This window comes from Balaenoptera acutorostrata, chromosome 7 (assembly GCF_949987535.1).
Source record: "Balaenoptera acutorostrata chromosome 7, mBalAcu1.1, whole genome shotgun sequence".
Classification (NCBI taxonomy): Eukaryota; Metazoa; Chordata; class Mammalia; order Artiodactyla; family Balaenopteridae; genus Balaenoptera; species Balaenoptera acutorostrata.
Genome location: NC_080070.1, coordinates 20883335 through 20900675, shown reverse-complemented (window position 1 = coordinate 20900675; position 17341 = coordinate 20883335). Strand labels below are relative to the sequence as shown.

Genomic DNA, 17341 nt, shown 5'->3' with positions numbered 1-17341 from the left:
CTGACTAACACATTAATTTTAAAAGTTATCTAGTGCCTATTATGTGCCAGGCACTATCATGGTGATCAAGAAGTGGAAATAGTTCTGGTCTTCATAGAACTTACATATTTAACATTTATTTTCAAATATAGCTATTTAACGCAACCAGTTTACTGGGTCTGTCTATCTATCTATTTATTGGCTGCGTTGGGTCTTCGTTGCTGTGAGCAGGCTTTCTCTAGTTGCGGCGAGCGGGGGCTACTCTTCGTGGCTTCCCATTGCGGTGGCTTCTCTTGCTGCGGAGCACGGGCTCTAGGCACGCGGGTTTCAGTAGTTGTGGTGTGCAGGCTCAGTAGTTGTGGCTCATGGGCTCTACAGCACAGGCTCAGTAGTTGCGGCACAGGGGCTTAGTTGCTCCGCAGCATGTGAGATCTTCCTGGACCAGGGCTCGAACCCATGTCCCCTGCACTGGCAGGCGGATTCTCAACCACTGCGCCACCAGGGAAGTCCCAGTTCATTGGGTCTTTATCTGAGCATTTAACCTGACGAATCTCTTCAACCTACTAAACTCCGCTTTAAATCCCATGATCTTTAGACCTTTAAGGGACAAAAAGTAGCAGCTACTCCTCACAAAACATTTCTGCTCTGGAAAACAGTCTGGCAAAGCCTCCACGGATCCACTGTGGCAATTAAAAGCACTGTACCCGATGCCAACAGGTGTTTGTACCGTTTGTATTCATCACTATATCTACGTACAGTGCCTGGCTCACTGGAGGAATTTAACAAATGTGTGTTTGAATGAATGGTGAATGCCAATGACCCCCTCTAGCGCCCCCCCTGCCCCAAATTCTGATAAGAATGACCAAGGTCAAACTCCTATGTTAGTCTCCATGGCCAGGTTGGATTTAGATTCCCTTCATTAAATGCTGACCTTACCATGCCAACCTGCTTTATATGCCAAGTTCAGATATGGGCACTTCTTACTTGATGATGTTATGAGATAATACTATTTGCAAATGCTTTAATGACCAAATATATCTTTCTTAATGAAGTTAATGTGTTGAAACGTAATCCCTTATAGAGGCACAGCTGGCTCATGGTCTGAACATAAAACTGGGATTCAAGTGCATCTTCTAACACCAGCCCTGCAATTTCCCTTAAAAAAATTAATATTCATGTATTTTAATTTTTTAGTCAGTAAAATAGGGAAATAAGCACTGGCTGGTCTGCCTAAATGGAGTACATTTGAAATTTATAAATAAACAAGATACCAAGAAGCAAAACAATCACTAATTATGAAATTGGATGCAAAGAAAATTTAAGAGGTTTAGCTCATTTTCAATCAAATACACAGGAAATACACAGGAAATACAGAATGACTTCCTGGGTGCAATATTCTTATCAATAACAAGAAAAGATTCCAAAGAAAGGAAAGGGGATATTAATTGCTTTTCAAATAAGACAGCCTACTGAGCCCCCCCAGACAAAATGAACAGAATCTTTAAAAATGGAATTAATTTTCCCTGGCTTTCATAACACTTTATTTCTTACCTTGTCTTTACACATTCAAGTGGCATACCATTTTAAAAACTGTCATGGTAAACAGAATCTATTTTATTGTAGGGTCTTTCACAAGGTAAAGGAAATGTGAAGAGCTGAGAAAGTATGCAACCCATGTTGTTGGCATCTTAGCACTTATGATCATAACAAGCACCCAAAAAAGGCAATACTGGGCTTTAAAGCTGAACTGTACATTATCTCTTTCTCAGAGCCCTGGGGCTATCGCTGCAAAGCACAGTGGTCCATTCTAAGATCTGAATAGAAAAAGGAAGAGATCATTAAATTATAATTTCCATGCACAATTGGTACAAGTATTTCCTACCAACAGGATTGATATGAAAGCAAGATCCCAGAATAAAGCTGCTCAGCAGAGAGGATGGCAGTATAGTAGTGTCTTGTAAATGTGATTTCACTGAAAGCCCTGACACATCATAATAGTGAAATCCTATTTACTGTAGCAAGCAGGATGGATAATGCTATTTAATACCTGGTATACTCTGTGCCATCAGCCCATAGCTTTGAACTCCACATTCTCATCTTACCTTAAGGTTAATACTTCTTGACAGCCTACATGGTAAATAGAGCCCCAAATTAAGTGCTGATACCATGATTTGCAAATCTTTCCTCTAAAGTTAGGCACAGAAAAACTGGCTCCAGTTAAAGGGATCATTTTTACAGGATGCACTTTTAACAGTTCAGCCTGGAAAAAATTTAAGTCTCGTATCCCTAAAGCCAGATTAAAAAAGCATTTCAAGGTTACCCAAGCCACATTTCCCATTAGAAAATTCAGAGGTTAAGAGAAAAGCCAATGTGTTTGGAGGACTTGTTGAATAATGAATTAAGGATAAGACCCCCATATTCACTATACTGTATCAATTTTCTTGCCCTTAGAGAATAAAATAGAAAAAAAAATAGTCCACCCTGCTTGCTGCTTTTGGAATATCTGCAATAATAAACTTCCTTTAGGGAGCCCGGTAAGAGTGCAAAAGGGTTCAGTCTCTGAATCTAAGTTATAAATAACTGTTTCAATTATATTAACAAAGGATATGGTGATATTAGGCCTTATTAATTTCTCTACCTAACAATTAACATCTAAGTGCATTTATTTGAACTATCATTACTTGTTAATGATAAAAAAAAAATCTCAGAGCAACTCAAGGTACATGCTGAAAACCACTTTGCTGACACCTCTGCCGTTTGCAATGGCATTACGATTAAAAGTGACATTGGCTTCTATGCCTTCAACATCCAAACTCCTGGACCAGAGAGGCTTATCTCTTTCTTCAACTCTCGGTAACTACAGAAACCACAGAGAAACTGCCTTGATTTAAAGATGAATGAGGAGGCCAGTACAAAATTTCCAAGTGTCTAAGGAATAATCTCTCTAAGCCGACAAATGCAAACTAGCATAACCTACGGAGGCATATCTACCACAAAGTTATGCTTTTAACTATTGTGTTAAATTTGCTATATCACAGTGCATGGCCAAAACATGCACATTATTTAGTGTATATATCAGCTACCCATATGACCTAGAATCACTGACAACTGTTTAGAAAGCACCTCAGGGGGAAAACATCAAAGGGTTTTTTTAATCCCATAAATTGAGTCTAAGTAGTTATTGCCCTACCCCAAAAAAGATTGTTTATGTTTTAGGATCTCAGAGGTCAGTGGTCTAACTGTGATTCTACCCTGTATTAATCCCTTGAAATGGCTGACCCAGCTCTGCTCAATGAGATATTTTTACAGTGACAGACTTCATCTGGTAGTAAAAATGCATAATAATTTCTTTGCATAAGGAATACACTGGGCTGGCGATAATCTGTTCTGTTGTCATTTCTCTTTATTATCATTCTTGGCATTATTTTTCCCCCAAGCTTTGCAAAGAGGAACACAGAAATGAAGGTACTAATGACAAAGAAGTCGTCAAGCAATCAAAAAAGCCAATTAATCATACAGATGAGCCCAACACTGTGATGCAATAGAAGAAATGCCACCCACTATAAGTAAAAAGGCTTTTAAAAATTGCTCATTTGATGTAAGCATGACCTTAGAATTTAATTAGCAACTCTCTCCACAGGTGATGAACTAGTAAAGTACTTTTCTTCTTAATGACAATTTATTTTTCACCATTCTCTTTGCCCTGCTCTCTTTTGCTCAGCTTGTATAATTCCCTCTCCTCCTTAATTGTATGCGGCTGACTGCAATGTGTATGTAAATAGCTGCTGAAATCCAGAGGAGCCTGTAAACTGAAAGCAATACATACCCCACTACCCTGTTGATCTGAACACTGTACCAGTACCCAACTAAGCTCTCTGATCTCCCTCAGCTCCCCAAGCCACCAGGCCTTTTACAGCTCTCTTCATGCTGTGCCAAACCCCACCATTCTCATGAACGCCAAGAGCAAAGTGCATTCAGTAGAGCAAATCAATTCAATTCATAATTGAGAAGTCAGACATGCAAGACACACTAATCATCAAAGAACTCATATCTCTAGATGTCCTGAGGAGTGAGGGGTCCTTCATCCTACAAGATCCTGGGAGAATCTGGATTCTGCCCTGTTATAATATGGCCTTGGTCCTGCCTCTCAATTTCCTTCCAGAGGGCTAAAAGACTACGGGAAAAATACACACTTTCCTGAAGAATATCCAGGCAATGGATGTTCCGGGAGCAGGCAATCCAGGCTCTAATTAAATAACCATCAAAACAGTTGACAAAACAGTTACAGAAAGTTTGTTTTCTTTCTAGAGATGGAATGAGATGACTATCCTGTAGTAACACTGTGAACATATGAATGAATGAATGCCTCAAAGACATTTCTAAACTGCCTGAATGACTATGAATTTCTTACCTCAAAGTAAAAGCAGCACAACTAGATATTACAGTAACTCTTGGGGGTATCATGCTGCAGTCGCTAAGTAATAAGACCCTGTTTATTCCCTTTTGGTCCAATTTTCCCAGGAAGTGCCAAATCCTGGGGAGAAAATTAGGCATTTTGAATGCTTAACATTTTCAGGTTATGAGGTAGCACTGATGAAGTTTTAACATCAGGACCTAAAAAGTTGTATTAGAAGCCAGAAGGAGTTAATTTACTACCCAAAGAACTAACAAAGCAATCAGCAGGATTTAACTTCTTAAGTGCACAACTGACAAACATTAAAGATGGTACTGGACAATGGCTAAAAGCTCAGGTGTTGGACCTGGCTCAAATCCAGATCACATTTTGTCTGTATATTCTTGGGCAAGTTACTTGAAGCCTTAGGACCTTCATCTAAACAACAAGGTTGACAGCCTCATAGGGTTGTTTATGATAATAAAATGACATAATCCATGCAAAGTGCCCAGCACAACATAAATACTCAAAAAATGTTAGTTAGCTACTAGGATGATGAGGATGCTATAAATATCCAGATATTCAAAGTTAAACTTGATTTTCTCACAGGATAGATTTAGATTATTAATTTAAACAACTAATGAAGATACTAAATATTTTGTGAATACTTAAGGACTGTACACTAATAGCTTGGACCTAACTTTACGGCATAAGCTTAGTAAATGTAGGATTCGTTCACTGCACGCCTACTACGTGAGTTGTGGAAAATACAGAAATAAGAAAATGACCTTTATCCTCAAGGAGTTTACAAAATAAACACAGATAACTAATCACAGTTATCATAAATGTGGTACATTAAGGGAGGTACACAAAGCATTATGGAGAATTCCCTGAGGGACTGGCAAAGGCTTCTTAAAAACATCTAAGAACCTTTTCTTTGAAAGCTGCCCTGGGCTTTCTTTCATCAAATCACCCAACAGGAATAAATACTCTCAAGCCTCTTACCTCAACCACCAGGAATTGATATTCAAGCCTCTCTCAATTAGGGCATACCTACATGCAACGCCTCTCATGTTCTTTTTTTTTTTTTCCCTTTTAATTAATTTATTTATTTTTGGCTGCATTGGGTTTTCGTTGCTGCACGCAGGCTTTCTCTAGTTGCGGTGAGCGGGGGCTACTCTTCGTTGCAGTGCGTGGGCTTCTCATTGCGGTGGCTTCTCTTGTTGCGGAGCACGGGCTCTAGGCACACAGGCTTCAGTAGTTGTGGCACGTGGGCTCAGTAGTTGTGGCGCACGGGCTTAGTTGCTCCACGGCACATGGGATCTTCTCGGACCAGGGCTTGAACCCGTGTCCCCTGCATTGGCAGGCGGATTCTTAACCACTGCGCCACCAGGGAAGTCCACGTTCTTAAAATACAAAAGTTTATCTCACGTCCACGTCAATGTTGTTTGATGAAGCTGGCAACATGTGCAATCAAACAAGGACTCAAAAAACTTTTAAATGGCTTTGACCTTCTTTCTCAGTAAAGAGTTGCTGCTTTTGCATACTGGTTCTGAGAAGCGTGAAATTGGTGTCCAGTTAAATTACACTTATTACTCCTCCCGAGTTAGTGAAAGGAGAAAGTTATCTCAGACTCCTGGTGAACCAGCCAATATAATTACCTGGGACGAGAAAGCTCCGTTCACACAAGGGAATCTCTAACTGATAAGGAGTTTATTGAAATAGAACCAAGAGGCACACCAAGCTGTACTACAGAACTGAATGTGCTTCAAATGCTCAATAGACTTGGGTTCATAATTCTCAAATGACCATGAATTTCTCACTTCAAAGTAAAAGAAGGACAATGAGATATTAAAATAACTCTTAGGGGTATCATGCTGTAGGTACATCACGAAATTTGCATCAAGTCAATGAAAATGAATAGTTGAGTAATAAGACTGAGCCATAAAAAAGTGATTATGTATACAATTACTGTGTTTGCTAATCTAGCTGATGGGCAGATGGTACGGTGCTCTTAGAAATCATCCCTGTAATGACTCTGTAAAAGACTGAGTGTTCCCTCCTCTCTATTAATATACCACCTGCTATTCAGTGTACGGTTTCTTAAGTTCACTTGGTTAAAATAGAGAAAGATATGTACTTATATCCACTTTTAAACTTGAATTTTAAACAGGAACCTGGATTTCACTGTAAGTTAATGATTCTGCAAGTTATAATACCACAATCATTTTTTTTCTTACATTATCCACTATTGGATTGGGCATTTTACATCTTTTAAAACAAAGTGTGTAGAATTTCTAACAGAAATGGTTAGACGCTGTACTTTTCACTGTCGTCACAGGAAAAACCCTCTTTACAATCTTTTGCATTAAGCCTAGAAAATGCTTCGTCTCTGGACACCTAAATGTCTCTCAAATATTCCTAGATGAAATTCAATTGGACAAAATTCACCTTAGGTACTTTAGGAATGGCAGTAATAAACAAAAACAAGGTATTATAAAATGGGCAGAAGACACCAGGAAGCTGAATAACACTAAAGTAATTTTATGATTTTTAGTATCTTGCACACAATGGAAAGGAAATATTCTTTAATGGCAACAGCTTATATTTGCTAAGCTCTTTCCAGTTTTCAAGGGGCTTTTAAATGTATCATTTTATTTGGTCCCTCCAATAACTCACAAAGGTGAGTAAGGAACAGAGTATTATCCCCACTTTATAGATGAAGAACCAGAGACCACGAGAGATTAGCTGAATTGTCACAAAACTAGATGAAAAAACCATGCCTTCTGACTCCTAGTCCAGCATTCTTTCCACCACACGTTCTTAAGTATGGAGTTATTAAGTATTAACTAATAATAGTGTGATTGTTCCACCTCAGCATTCTTCTAAGTTCACTCAGCTTCTCAGCTTTCAGTTAAAATTCCTAAATAACTACTTTCCAGCCTCATCTTCAAAAAAGAAAAGATGTGTGTTTGTGTGTTATAAGAAGACGTTTGTGACAACGATTTGGTATCAGCACACCATATCCACCTGACCTTCCCCGCCTTGTTCTAACCTGAGACCAGAAACAATAGTTAACTGTTAAGCAGACCCTTTAATTGGCCAAGAGCAAATCCTCTCAGTGCCTCACACCCATCACTGAATATCTCTATCAAATTGGTGGATTTATGAGAAATGGGTAAATATTTATTAGTGCCTTTTCTTATACCTAACAGTAATTGATGAGGACTTCAAAAGGTATCTAGCATAGAAATACTTGAAAGCAAAGAAAACTATCACTGGGTGGGGAAAAAGCAGGTCCTGGTTAATCACCTCAAAAACTTTCACTCAATCATTTTATTCAGCTAACATTTACTCATTATATCAGGAACAGTGCTCTGGATGGACAGAAGTAAAAGTAGAGCTACCACTGATTGAATGGTTACCCTGTCCTGGACACTAATATAGGTGATTTGTGAGAATTATCTCATTTAACAAAGTAATGAGGTAAGTATAGCTTTATACTTTTCATTTTATAGCTGAGGAAACTGGAAGTTTACGTTAGATGCTCCATGATATGCAGCAGGTAAATGCCAGTTCAGGGATTTGAATCCAAGCCACCTGATGTCAGAACCTGTGCACTAAGCCAGGCTTCTGCAAACCACAACTCATGGGGCAAATCCAGCCCGCCACCTGTTTTAGTACAGCCCTAAGAATGGTGTTACGTTTTTAAATGGTTGGGGGAAAAGAATCAGAAGAAGAGTATTTCATGACATTTGAAAATTACATGAAATTCTAACTTCATTGTCCATATATTAGAACAGTCACACTTGTTCACTGACATATTGGCTATGGCTGCTTTCACATTACAATGGCAGAGTCGAGTAGTTGCAACAGACATACATGGCCTGCAAAGCCTGCAATATTTACTATCTGGCCCTTTACAGAAAAATGTGCTGACTTCTGTGCTAAGCATTTCCACTTTATGCTTATTTAACATCTCTACCTGGATGTCTTAAGTAGCATCCCAAACTTACCATATCCAAAATCGAACTGATTTCCTCCACTACCCACATCCAGATCCATATTTTAATAGCCTTCACCTTGGAAAATCCATCCTTCTAGCTGTAAAAGCCATAGACCTAGAATATCTCTGAGCTCTTTCTTTCACTCATGTTCAAAACCATCAGCAAATCTGGTCAGCTCTGCCTGGGAAACATCCAACCACATCTCATTCCTCCACTGCTAGCATCCTGGCCCAAGCCATCACCACCCCTTTTCTGAATTACCACTATTACCTCTAAGTCCCTCTTGCTTCAGTTCTTGCCCAAGACAGCAGCCAGAATACTCTTCCACTCAAAAGCCCTCTTGGTGCTGGCCTGCTTCCCATTGCTGCAGACCTCTTCCCAGATACCATCCCATTAGACAGGCCTTCCCTCTCCACCCAACCCCACACCTACACTCCTAGGCCCTGGGACTCCTTTTCCCCTGCTTTACTGTTTCCCATATTATCACAATCTGCCATTCAACATGTTGACGAGGTTTTAATTGAATTTAAGCTCCACGAGGGCAGAAGTTTAGTTCACTTTCTTCATTAGCATATCTCTGGCACTACCAAAGCCTGGCATATATTAGGCAGATATCTGCTGAATCAGTGAGAAATGGTCCCTACACTCAAGAAGCACTCAGTTCAGTGACATATAGAGACAGGTGAAGACGATCAACATACAAATATTTGTACCGAATGGGGCTGGATAGTTTATTTCTTAGTTTATCTAGTTTCTTATGAAACAACCTATTCTAAATCAATCAACTTTGGGGGTCTCAATCAAAGCAAAGAGAAAGCTAGCTTTGTAACCTCATGGTCTATGTATGAACTTATCCCAGACAACAAATATACTTCATTGAACAGGGGCACTGATTGGGTCCCCAAGCTCCCATTCTTAAACCCACTGCTTCCTTTTGTTTCAGCCTTAATTTCCTTCTTTGCATCTCTGTCAAATTCTAGGGTCAGGTAAATCAGAGGTACTTCCTCCACTCCTCATCCTAACTCTTCTCCTGAGTCCTACTATTTAGCTCCTATCCTCCAGTTTTGAAAAGGACATTCATTTCTTGGCCACAAGTGCAGTGAAACAGCTTTCACAAAGACAATTTATCCTTTAAAACACTACCATTTCTAAGAACGTGCTCAAGTTTAGTCAATGTTTGGGAAAGCCAACAGTAGCACTCTACTGTTTGACCTGGAGACAATGCAGTTTCTAAACATACAGGGAAAAATATTTGGAAGCAGTTCCTTAGTAGTAAAATGCATCAATGAACAAACAACACAACAATACGCAAAACTACCAAAGTAAAAATGACATTATCTTCGAGAATGATCTGCATGCTTGGCGTCTTCATTTCCTGGCCACTTTTTAACGAGAAAAAGCAGTTACAGTGCTAAGGTACTGATTTTTAAATATATACATGGGAACACTGCAAATGTGGTAAAAGAAGAGAATCACTGACAAGAAATAGTCATACCCTCTCCTCCAGTCTAGCCAGCTGCTCTTTGTAGAATGCATCCTGCTTCTTTATCATCCGATCTTTCTCTTCCAGCTGCTTAGCCTAAAAAAAGAAATGAAGAATATACTATATGAAGAAAAAGCAGTAACAGCAAAGCAGAAGTATAAATTGCATTAGAAATAAGTATTCAAAGATGAAGATTTTTGCAATCTATTAGGTCTCTGCCATAGAAAAAAACATTAATAAGATGAGGACTGCTGCATCTAAATGTAAAGAATGAGTCTGCATTGCACTTGTTGTTAACTGTAACAGGTGTGTCCTACTTTGTCCAAGTGTTTTTGATAATGTCAGAATACAGCACAGACAGTTTTATTTAACTTCTCTTTCGAAGAGTAATTTCAAGGATTAATATTTTGCACAATAAAACTTTGATTTTATTCCAGGTATAAGACACGTGGTTATTAACCAGCTTTCTGGAGCGATAACCACAAGAAAACGCCTATATAAGATTTTGTACATCAACCTTAACGTTTGAGAACCCTTAACCTACCCAGTGAAACCAGCATATAAACACATGTATTGGTCTACTTCCTTTCTAATGAAGTAGCTGTCTTTGGCAAAAAGGGCAAAAACTATTGTATTTGTTTATTTGAATAATTTTAAATAATTAATAATAAAATAATAAAAGTAATTTTAAAACTCTTAGTTATCCCACTTCTAATTCATAAGATCTTTTTTTTTACAAAATTAAAAATCAAGTAATAAAATATTTAATCTTGAAAAAAATAATGATAAAGATGCTTACTTTTGAATGTTTTTCAAGCTAAGTTTAAAAATGCATTTCTTTGAAATCTTGCCATTTGGAACAACATGGATGGACCTAGAGGGTATTATGCTAAGTAAAATAAGGCACACAGAGAAAGACAAATATTGTATGATTTCACTTGCATGTGGAATCTACAAAACAAAACAATGAACAAACATAACCAAACAGAAACAGAGTCATAGTTACAGAGAAGAAACAGACTGTCAGAGGGGAGGGGTATGGGGGAGGAGAGAAATAGGTGAGGGAGATTAAGAGGCACAAACTTCCAGTTACAAAATAAATGATTCACAAATGTGAAATGTACAGTGTGGGGAATGTAGTCTATAATTAGTTAATATCTTTGTATGGTGACAGATGGCAACTAGACTTATCATGGTGATCATTTTGTAATGTACAGAAATATCGAATCACTATGGTGTGCACCAGGAACTAACACAGTGTTGTACGTCAATTATACTTCAAAAACAAACGAACAAAAAGACTCATAGAAAAAGAGATCATATTTGTGGTTACCAGAGATGCGGGGAGAGGGGAGGGGGAATTAGATGAAGGTAGGCAAGAGGTACAAATTTCCAGTTGTAAGATAAATTAATATTAGGAATGTAATGTTCAACATGATAAGATAATTAATACTGCTCTACCTTATAAATGAAAGTTCGTAAGCGGGTAAATCCTATGAGTTCACAAGGAAAAGCATTTTTTTTTTCTATTTCTTTAATGTTGTATCTGTACGAGATGATGGATGTTCACTAAACTAACTGTGGTCATCATTTCATGATGATGCAAGTCAGATCATTATGCTGTGCACCTTAACCTCATACAGTGCTATATGTCAATTATATCTCAATAAAACTGGCGGAAAAAGAGAATGAAAAAATGCATTTCTTAAACTGTTGTTTCTATTTTTATTATGTTTAAGTGACCTTTATCTCTGAGAGAACAGAACTCCCTACAATACCCCATGTTAGAAAAGTTTTTAACATATTTTTTGTTCAATGAATGTTGAATACATGCCTGACTAGTAATTTTAAGTAATAACAGAAGTATGTATTTTGGCATTCCCATTCTTGTGCCATATTTTCTTTGCAACATGATCAAGGGTCGCCTGGCTCAACCGGTGTAAGGGTGACTGTCACAATATGCTTAATTTAGGTGAACCCATTGGCTCGTTTGTTGTAGGTCATTGTTTTGCTACTTACTTTGACTTCAATATCCTGCAGCATGTTAAAAACAAAGAAACAGTTATTTAACAATGTAAGTACTTTTTTCCCCCTAATGTCAACCAAGAAATCTGATAGATAGTATCTAAAACGCACACCAAAGACAGCAATGGGGAAAAAAATAAGAGGACTTGCTTAAACTTGGCACACATTTAAATGTGACTGTGCTATTACAGTGTGAATAGAAGATTTCAATGAAAAGTTCATGCTGCTTGGAAGCACAGGAATAATTAAAAAACAAAATATTGAAATTAGATAAAAATACATGTATACGCAAGTACATAATCTATGACTCCCTGATACAGCACAGTAAAAACCTCACTAGTCTGTCAGGAATATAAAAGAAAAAGTAAATGGAGAAAGAATTTTTGATAAAGTGTGAAGAAAATATTCATGACTATATGATCTAAAGAGAAAAGATCTTTCTAAATTCAACACATACCTCCAAAATATAAAGGAAATGCAAAAGAATGGATTTATGAGAACCTCCATTAAATAAAAAAACATTAAATAAACTGAATAAGCAAATGACAAAGAAATACCAACCTCTAACTGTGAAATTAGTGTTACTAACATATAGAGCACTTAAAAAATAAGCCCTCCACCCCACCCTGCTCCCCAAAAGAGCCAAGAGAAAAACATGCAAATGACATAGACTGGCAATTCACACAAAACAGTAAATAATAAACACATTAAAAAAAAACCCAACCCCACAAGATATCAAAAAATGAAAATTAAAATAACAAAATTCCATAATCCATCTATCAAATTTAAAAATATAAAAATAATATTGCCCAGGATACAGGAAAAACATGCTCTTCAAGACACTGTCTGTCAGAATGTAAACTGGCACAAGTATTTTAAAAATCCATTTGACAAAATGTAAATAAGTTTGAAAACTGTACATATGCACTGAGATCTAAACACTCCACTTTTAGGACTTAAGTAATTATGGCAACACGCAAAGATATTCATGTTAAGATTATTTAGAATTGCAAGGAAACAAAAACAAAAACAAAAACCAATCTAGGGACTTCCCTGGTGGCACAGTGGTTAAGAATCCACCTGCCAATGCAGGGGACACGGGTTTGATCCCTGGTCCGGGAAGATCCCACATGCTGCGGAGTAAATAAGCCCATGTGCCAAAACTACTGAGCCCGCGCGCTCTAGGGCTCATGTGTATCAACTACTGAAGCCCGCGCACCTAGAGCCCATGCTCCACAACAAGAGAAGCCACCGCAATGAGAAGGCTGAGCACCTCAACCAAGAGTAACCCCCGCTCTCCGCAACTAGAGAAAGCCTGCACGCAGCAACAAAGACCCAACGCAGCCAAAAAAAAAAGACAAAAAAACCAATCTAACAGTTAAATTAAAATATACTCAATATATACTAAGTAAGAAAAAGAAAAAGACTATAAACAGAAAGGACAGTATGATCTTTTTTGTAGGGAAGAAGAAAAATACAAAAGACCAGAAGGATATTCAACAGAAGTTACAGCAGGGTGGTAAGCTTATGGATAGTTTCCAATTATTTTTCTTTATATTTTCCATATTAAAAATAAACACACTTTGTAGACAAAAGACAAAGGAGGGAATTTTTTGAGGTGAGGGAACTATTCTGCTTCTTGATTATGGTGGTGGTTAGATAAGTGCATGCATTTGTCAAAACTCAAACAACTCTATATCACAAAGAATGAATTTAACTGTATAAATATTTTAAGTCGATCTAAATAAAGCATATTAAAATTTATAAAAACAACTATATAAATATATGGATGTGTGTGTGTATATCTCTACTACTGTTAAGTTGCACATCAGTTAGCCAATTTCACTTCTAGGCATTTAATCCTAGGAAATATTAAGAAAAGCACACAAACATATCTAAGAAAATGCAGCCAACATTATTTAAAGCAACAAAAAAGTGGGAACAACAGAGGTCTGTGTAAATAAGATATGGTCCAACAACAGGATATTTATTATAAAGATTTCAGTCTAGCCATAATGATTAAACATTGAGACCCATTAAAAAATAATGTTTTAATAGAATAATTGATTTTTTAACTCAAAATATTAAAGGGGGGGAGAATGGTCACAAATTACCATGTACACTGAGTTCCTAATTTTGGTTAATAAACAGGGGCAGGGGACAGAAGGGAAGGACAGGGAAAGTTGCGCATCCAGTTATGTAGACATAGGAAAAGTGTAACGTATGCTAAGATGTTAACAGTGGATACGATACGCATAGTGGGATAGTTTTCTTACTTAGACCATTCTCTATTTTCCAAAATTTCTATAACAAAGTTATACTTCTTTAATCAAAAAAATATTTTTTAAACATATCACATACATTTATCCTTGACTATCAGATGGAAACATAACATGGTACAAAAGCTGTAAGAGTGAGTGATTCAGCGATTATATTAACAACCAAAAAAATTTAACAACTTGAACGTTATTTATAGCATGGAAATTATTTTACCTACTACATGCTTAACGTGTTAGCACTTGATTCTCTCCCCCACTAAATGCATGACATTACCCACCATGGTTCTTAAAACATTTTCACTAAATAATGTTGCTTTTGTTCACATATAGTTGCACAGTGAGATTTCTTTTTTTAAGCAAAGAAAATGTAACAGATATTCTATTACAGCTATTTAGAAAACACTAAGAATTCAATACCACAAGTATACTGCTTCAGCCTAATATGGACTACACCAACCACCAAATTTAATTTTGAGAGGCTGATTACAACCTAAATAAAGGATATGCAGAAATATCCATATTCACTTTTCTAAGACATAATCCTTGGAATTTTTTTTAAAGCAACATGCCAAAAGGTCAGATATGAATACTGAAGAGGAACTACCTCCAAAGCCCTGAAAACACCCAACCACAGGCTAACAACACAAATCTCTCCCTTGACTGTCAACAGAATCAATAGTCTTGAGATCTACTGGGGACAATAACAGAGCAAGAAAGATGGCCACAACACCTCAGTGGCACATTGCTTTGAAACAGTTAATGTGAGGCTGGGAGGGAAAGTCACACAAACGAATCCTGAAAGTTACATAAGCCTGGGATGCACTGACTACGCTAATAGCTGCCGAGGATGGAGAGTCACACGCAACTTAAGAAAAAGCGGTAAACCAACTGCAAGGAATAAAACTTCTATGTATAACTCTAACAGACATGGAATCACTGTACACGAACAAATGAAAACAAAGAGGATTAAAACATTATTCACTGTTAGAGCAGAATCGTTTCTTAGGGGAAAAAATGGATATAAAATTTTCCACCCGCCTCCTGTTTGCTATTCCTCCTAGAGAGGCAATGTGTACTCATTAGTTTTCAGATCCTGTTAGATTTGGGATAACGTGATTGGGCTTGAAAACATGACAGAAAATGCCTAAGTGGATCATTACGGAAAACAAGAGCATCCCATATACGAGAAGGAAAATAAGGAAATCAAGTTTTAAGAAACCCAACACATAAACATTTTGATGTTTTCACTCAGTGTTGGTAGCCAGATTCAAAATGAAGTACACAACACATATTTATTTCCTTAAAGACTCGCCTCTTTTCAGAAGAGACCTGAAGGTGTTTACAACAAAGGATATAATTAGGCCAAGAGAAGTAAAAAGTGGGATTACATCTATGACAATAAAGGTAGCTTTCCATGTACCTTTCCATGTATGCTCCTAGAGACGTCTCCATAGCGACAACTTTTTGGCACGTTAACTCAGCCCTCTTACGCCTGGCTGCTCCTGGGGACGGAGATATGGCACAGGGTGCCCAGCGCTGGGAACACAGTGACATCATAATCACCTAGCTCAGAGGCAGTACTGTGACTTTGCACATCAAGTACAAGGCATGTAAGGGAAGATTCTGTGCTCCAGGAAAGCTTGTACATTTTAAATGACAAAGTTCCTTGAAGTGCCAGTGTTCAATTTTAATAGCTCGAGGTAGAATAAAAAGCAGGTATTAGCTCAATTTTCCATGGGATGATGTTATGAAGCCAGAAGTTACTAGGATTGAGAAAAGGTAACAACTCTAAATCAATCTAAACAGGAAATCCCTATAACTACACTTCCTATCGTTCTAAATCTTATAACACATCTGAAACACACATATAATGAACTGGGAAAGATTTAATCTTTCACAATCATGTGGATAATCTGTGGTAGGCAAAAATCAACCTATATATCTATCAACTCAAACAGGCAAATAAGAGCAGGGAAAAGAGCTTTATTCTGTGGCAGAACTACATATAAACCACAATACAAACGAAAATAAAATCATATGCTGACATGTAACAGAGAGAAAGAATGGAAATATCCAAAGGGGTTGAACCATAAACTTATAAGGTAATACTACATTTAGAAGGAATAGACATGATCACTGTGAATATCAATTAGCCATAACAAAATAACTAAAGTGGCCATGTATTCAACTAGCTGAATACTAGACTTTCGTTACAAATGAGAAATTACATAGGGTTCACTGAGCCTTTATCAAGTGGCATTAATAAACAAAGACTTATACTCAAAGCACTGTTTTCCAAACCACACCAGAAGGTGACCTTCAAAAGGGTAACTCATCTACGTGAACCTGAACGATGCCCATCCTATTATCAACTTTAGCATAATTTTCAATGACTACTTACAGGCATTAAGCACAAGCTATGAGCAAACCCCAGCCTGAAATATTATGTCCACTAACACAGTAAGACCTGATGGAAGCTGAATACAGGCCAAGAGATGAAAGACAAAGACCATTCTTCCAAAAGACTTCTTGATCCGAAGTCTGAAAGTCACATCCAAACCCCCAGGATTTGATCAAATCCGTTTGTTTCGGTTTATTTTGTCTTCCCAAAAAGAGCTTCAAGACCCTGGTCCACATGTCAGCTTTTTCATACTGATAACTTACTGGAAACAGCCTATCGAATATGTCCCCTGCCATTTGGGGGCATATCTGCCTACTCTCTTGAAAAGAGAGCAAAGGCAAAGATAGGTGGTTTTTCAAATTAAAAAAGTAGGACTTCCCTGTTGGCACAGTGTGCCAAGGCAGGGGACAAGGCTTCGATCCCTGGTCCGGGAAGATCCCACATGCCGCGGAGCAACTAAGCCCATGCGCCACAACTACTGAGCCTGTGCTCTAGAGCCCACAAGCCACAACTACTGAGCCCGCATGCCACAACTACTAAAGCCCGCGCACCTAGAGCCCATGTTCCGCAACAACAGAAGCCACCACAATGAGAAGCCCATGCACCACAACAAAGAGTAGCCCCCGCTTGCCACAACTAGAGAAAGCCCGCACGTAGCAACGAAGACCCAACGCGGCCATAAGTAAATAAATGTTCCTTTTAGAAAAAAGTAAACCAACAATGAAGTGAGGAGGTTGTCAGGTACATAAATTAGAACAGAAAGCGACCTAGTGG

General features: G+C 37.9%; 1 protein-coding gene across 1 annotated transcript in view; it reads right to left on the bottom strand.

Moving 5' to 3' along the window:
• CHCHD3 (coiled-coil-helix-coiled-coil-helix domain containing 3) overlaps positions 1-17341 on the bottom strand; it is a 288008-nt gene that overhangs the window by 87510 nt on the left and 183157 nt on the right. Inside the window, exon 5 of the mRNA XM_007177141.3 lies at positions 9875-9958. Within this exon, the coding sequence (XP_007177203.1) occupies positions 9875-9958 (84 nt within the window). The remainder of the gene's footprint in view (positions 1-9874; positions 9959-17341) is intronic.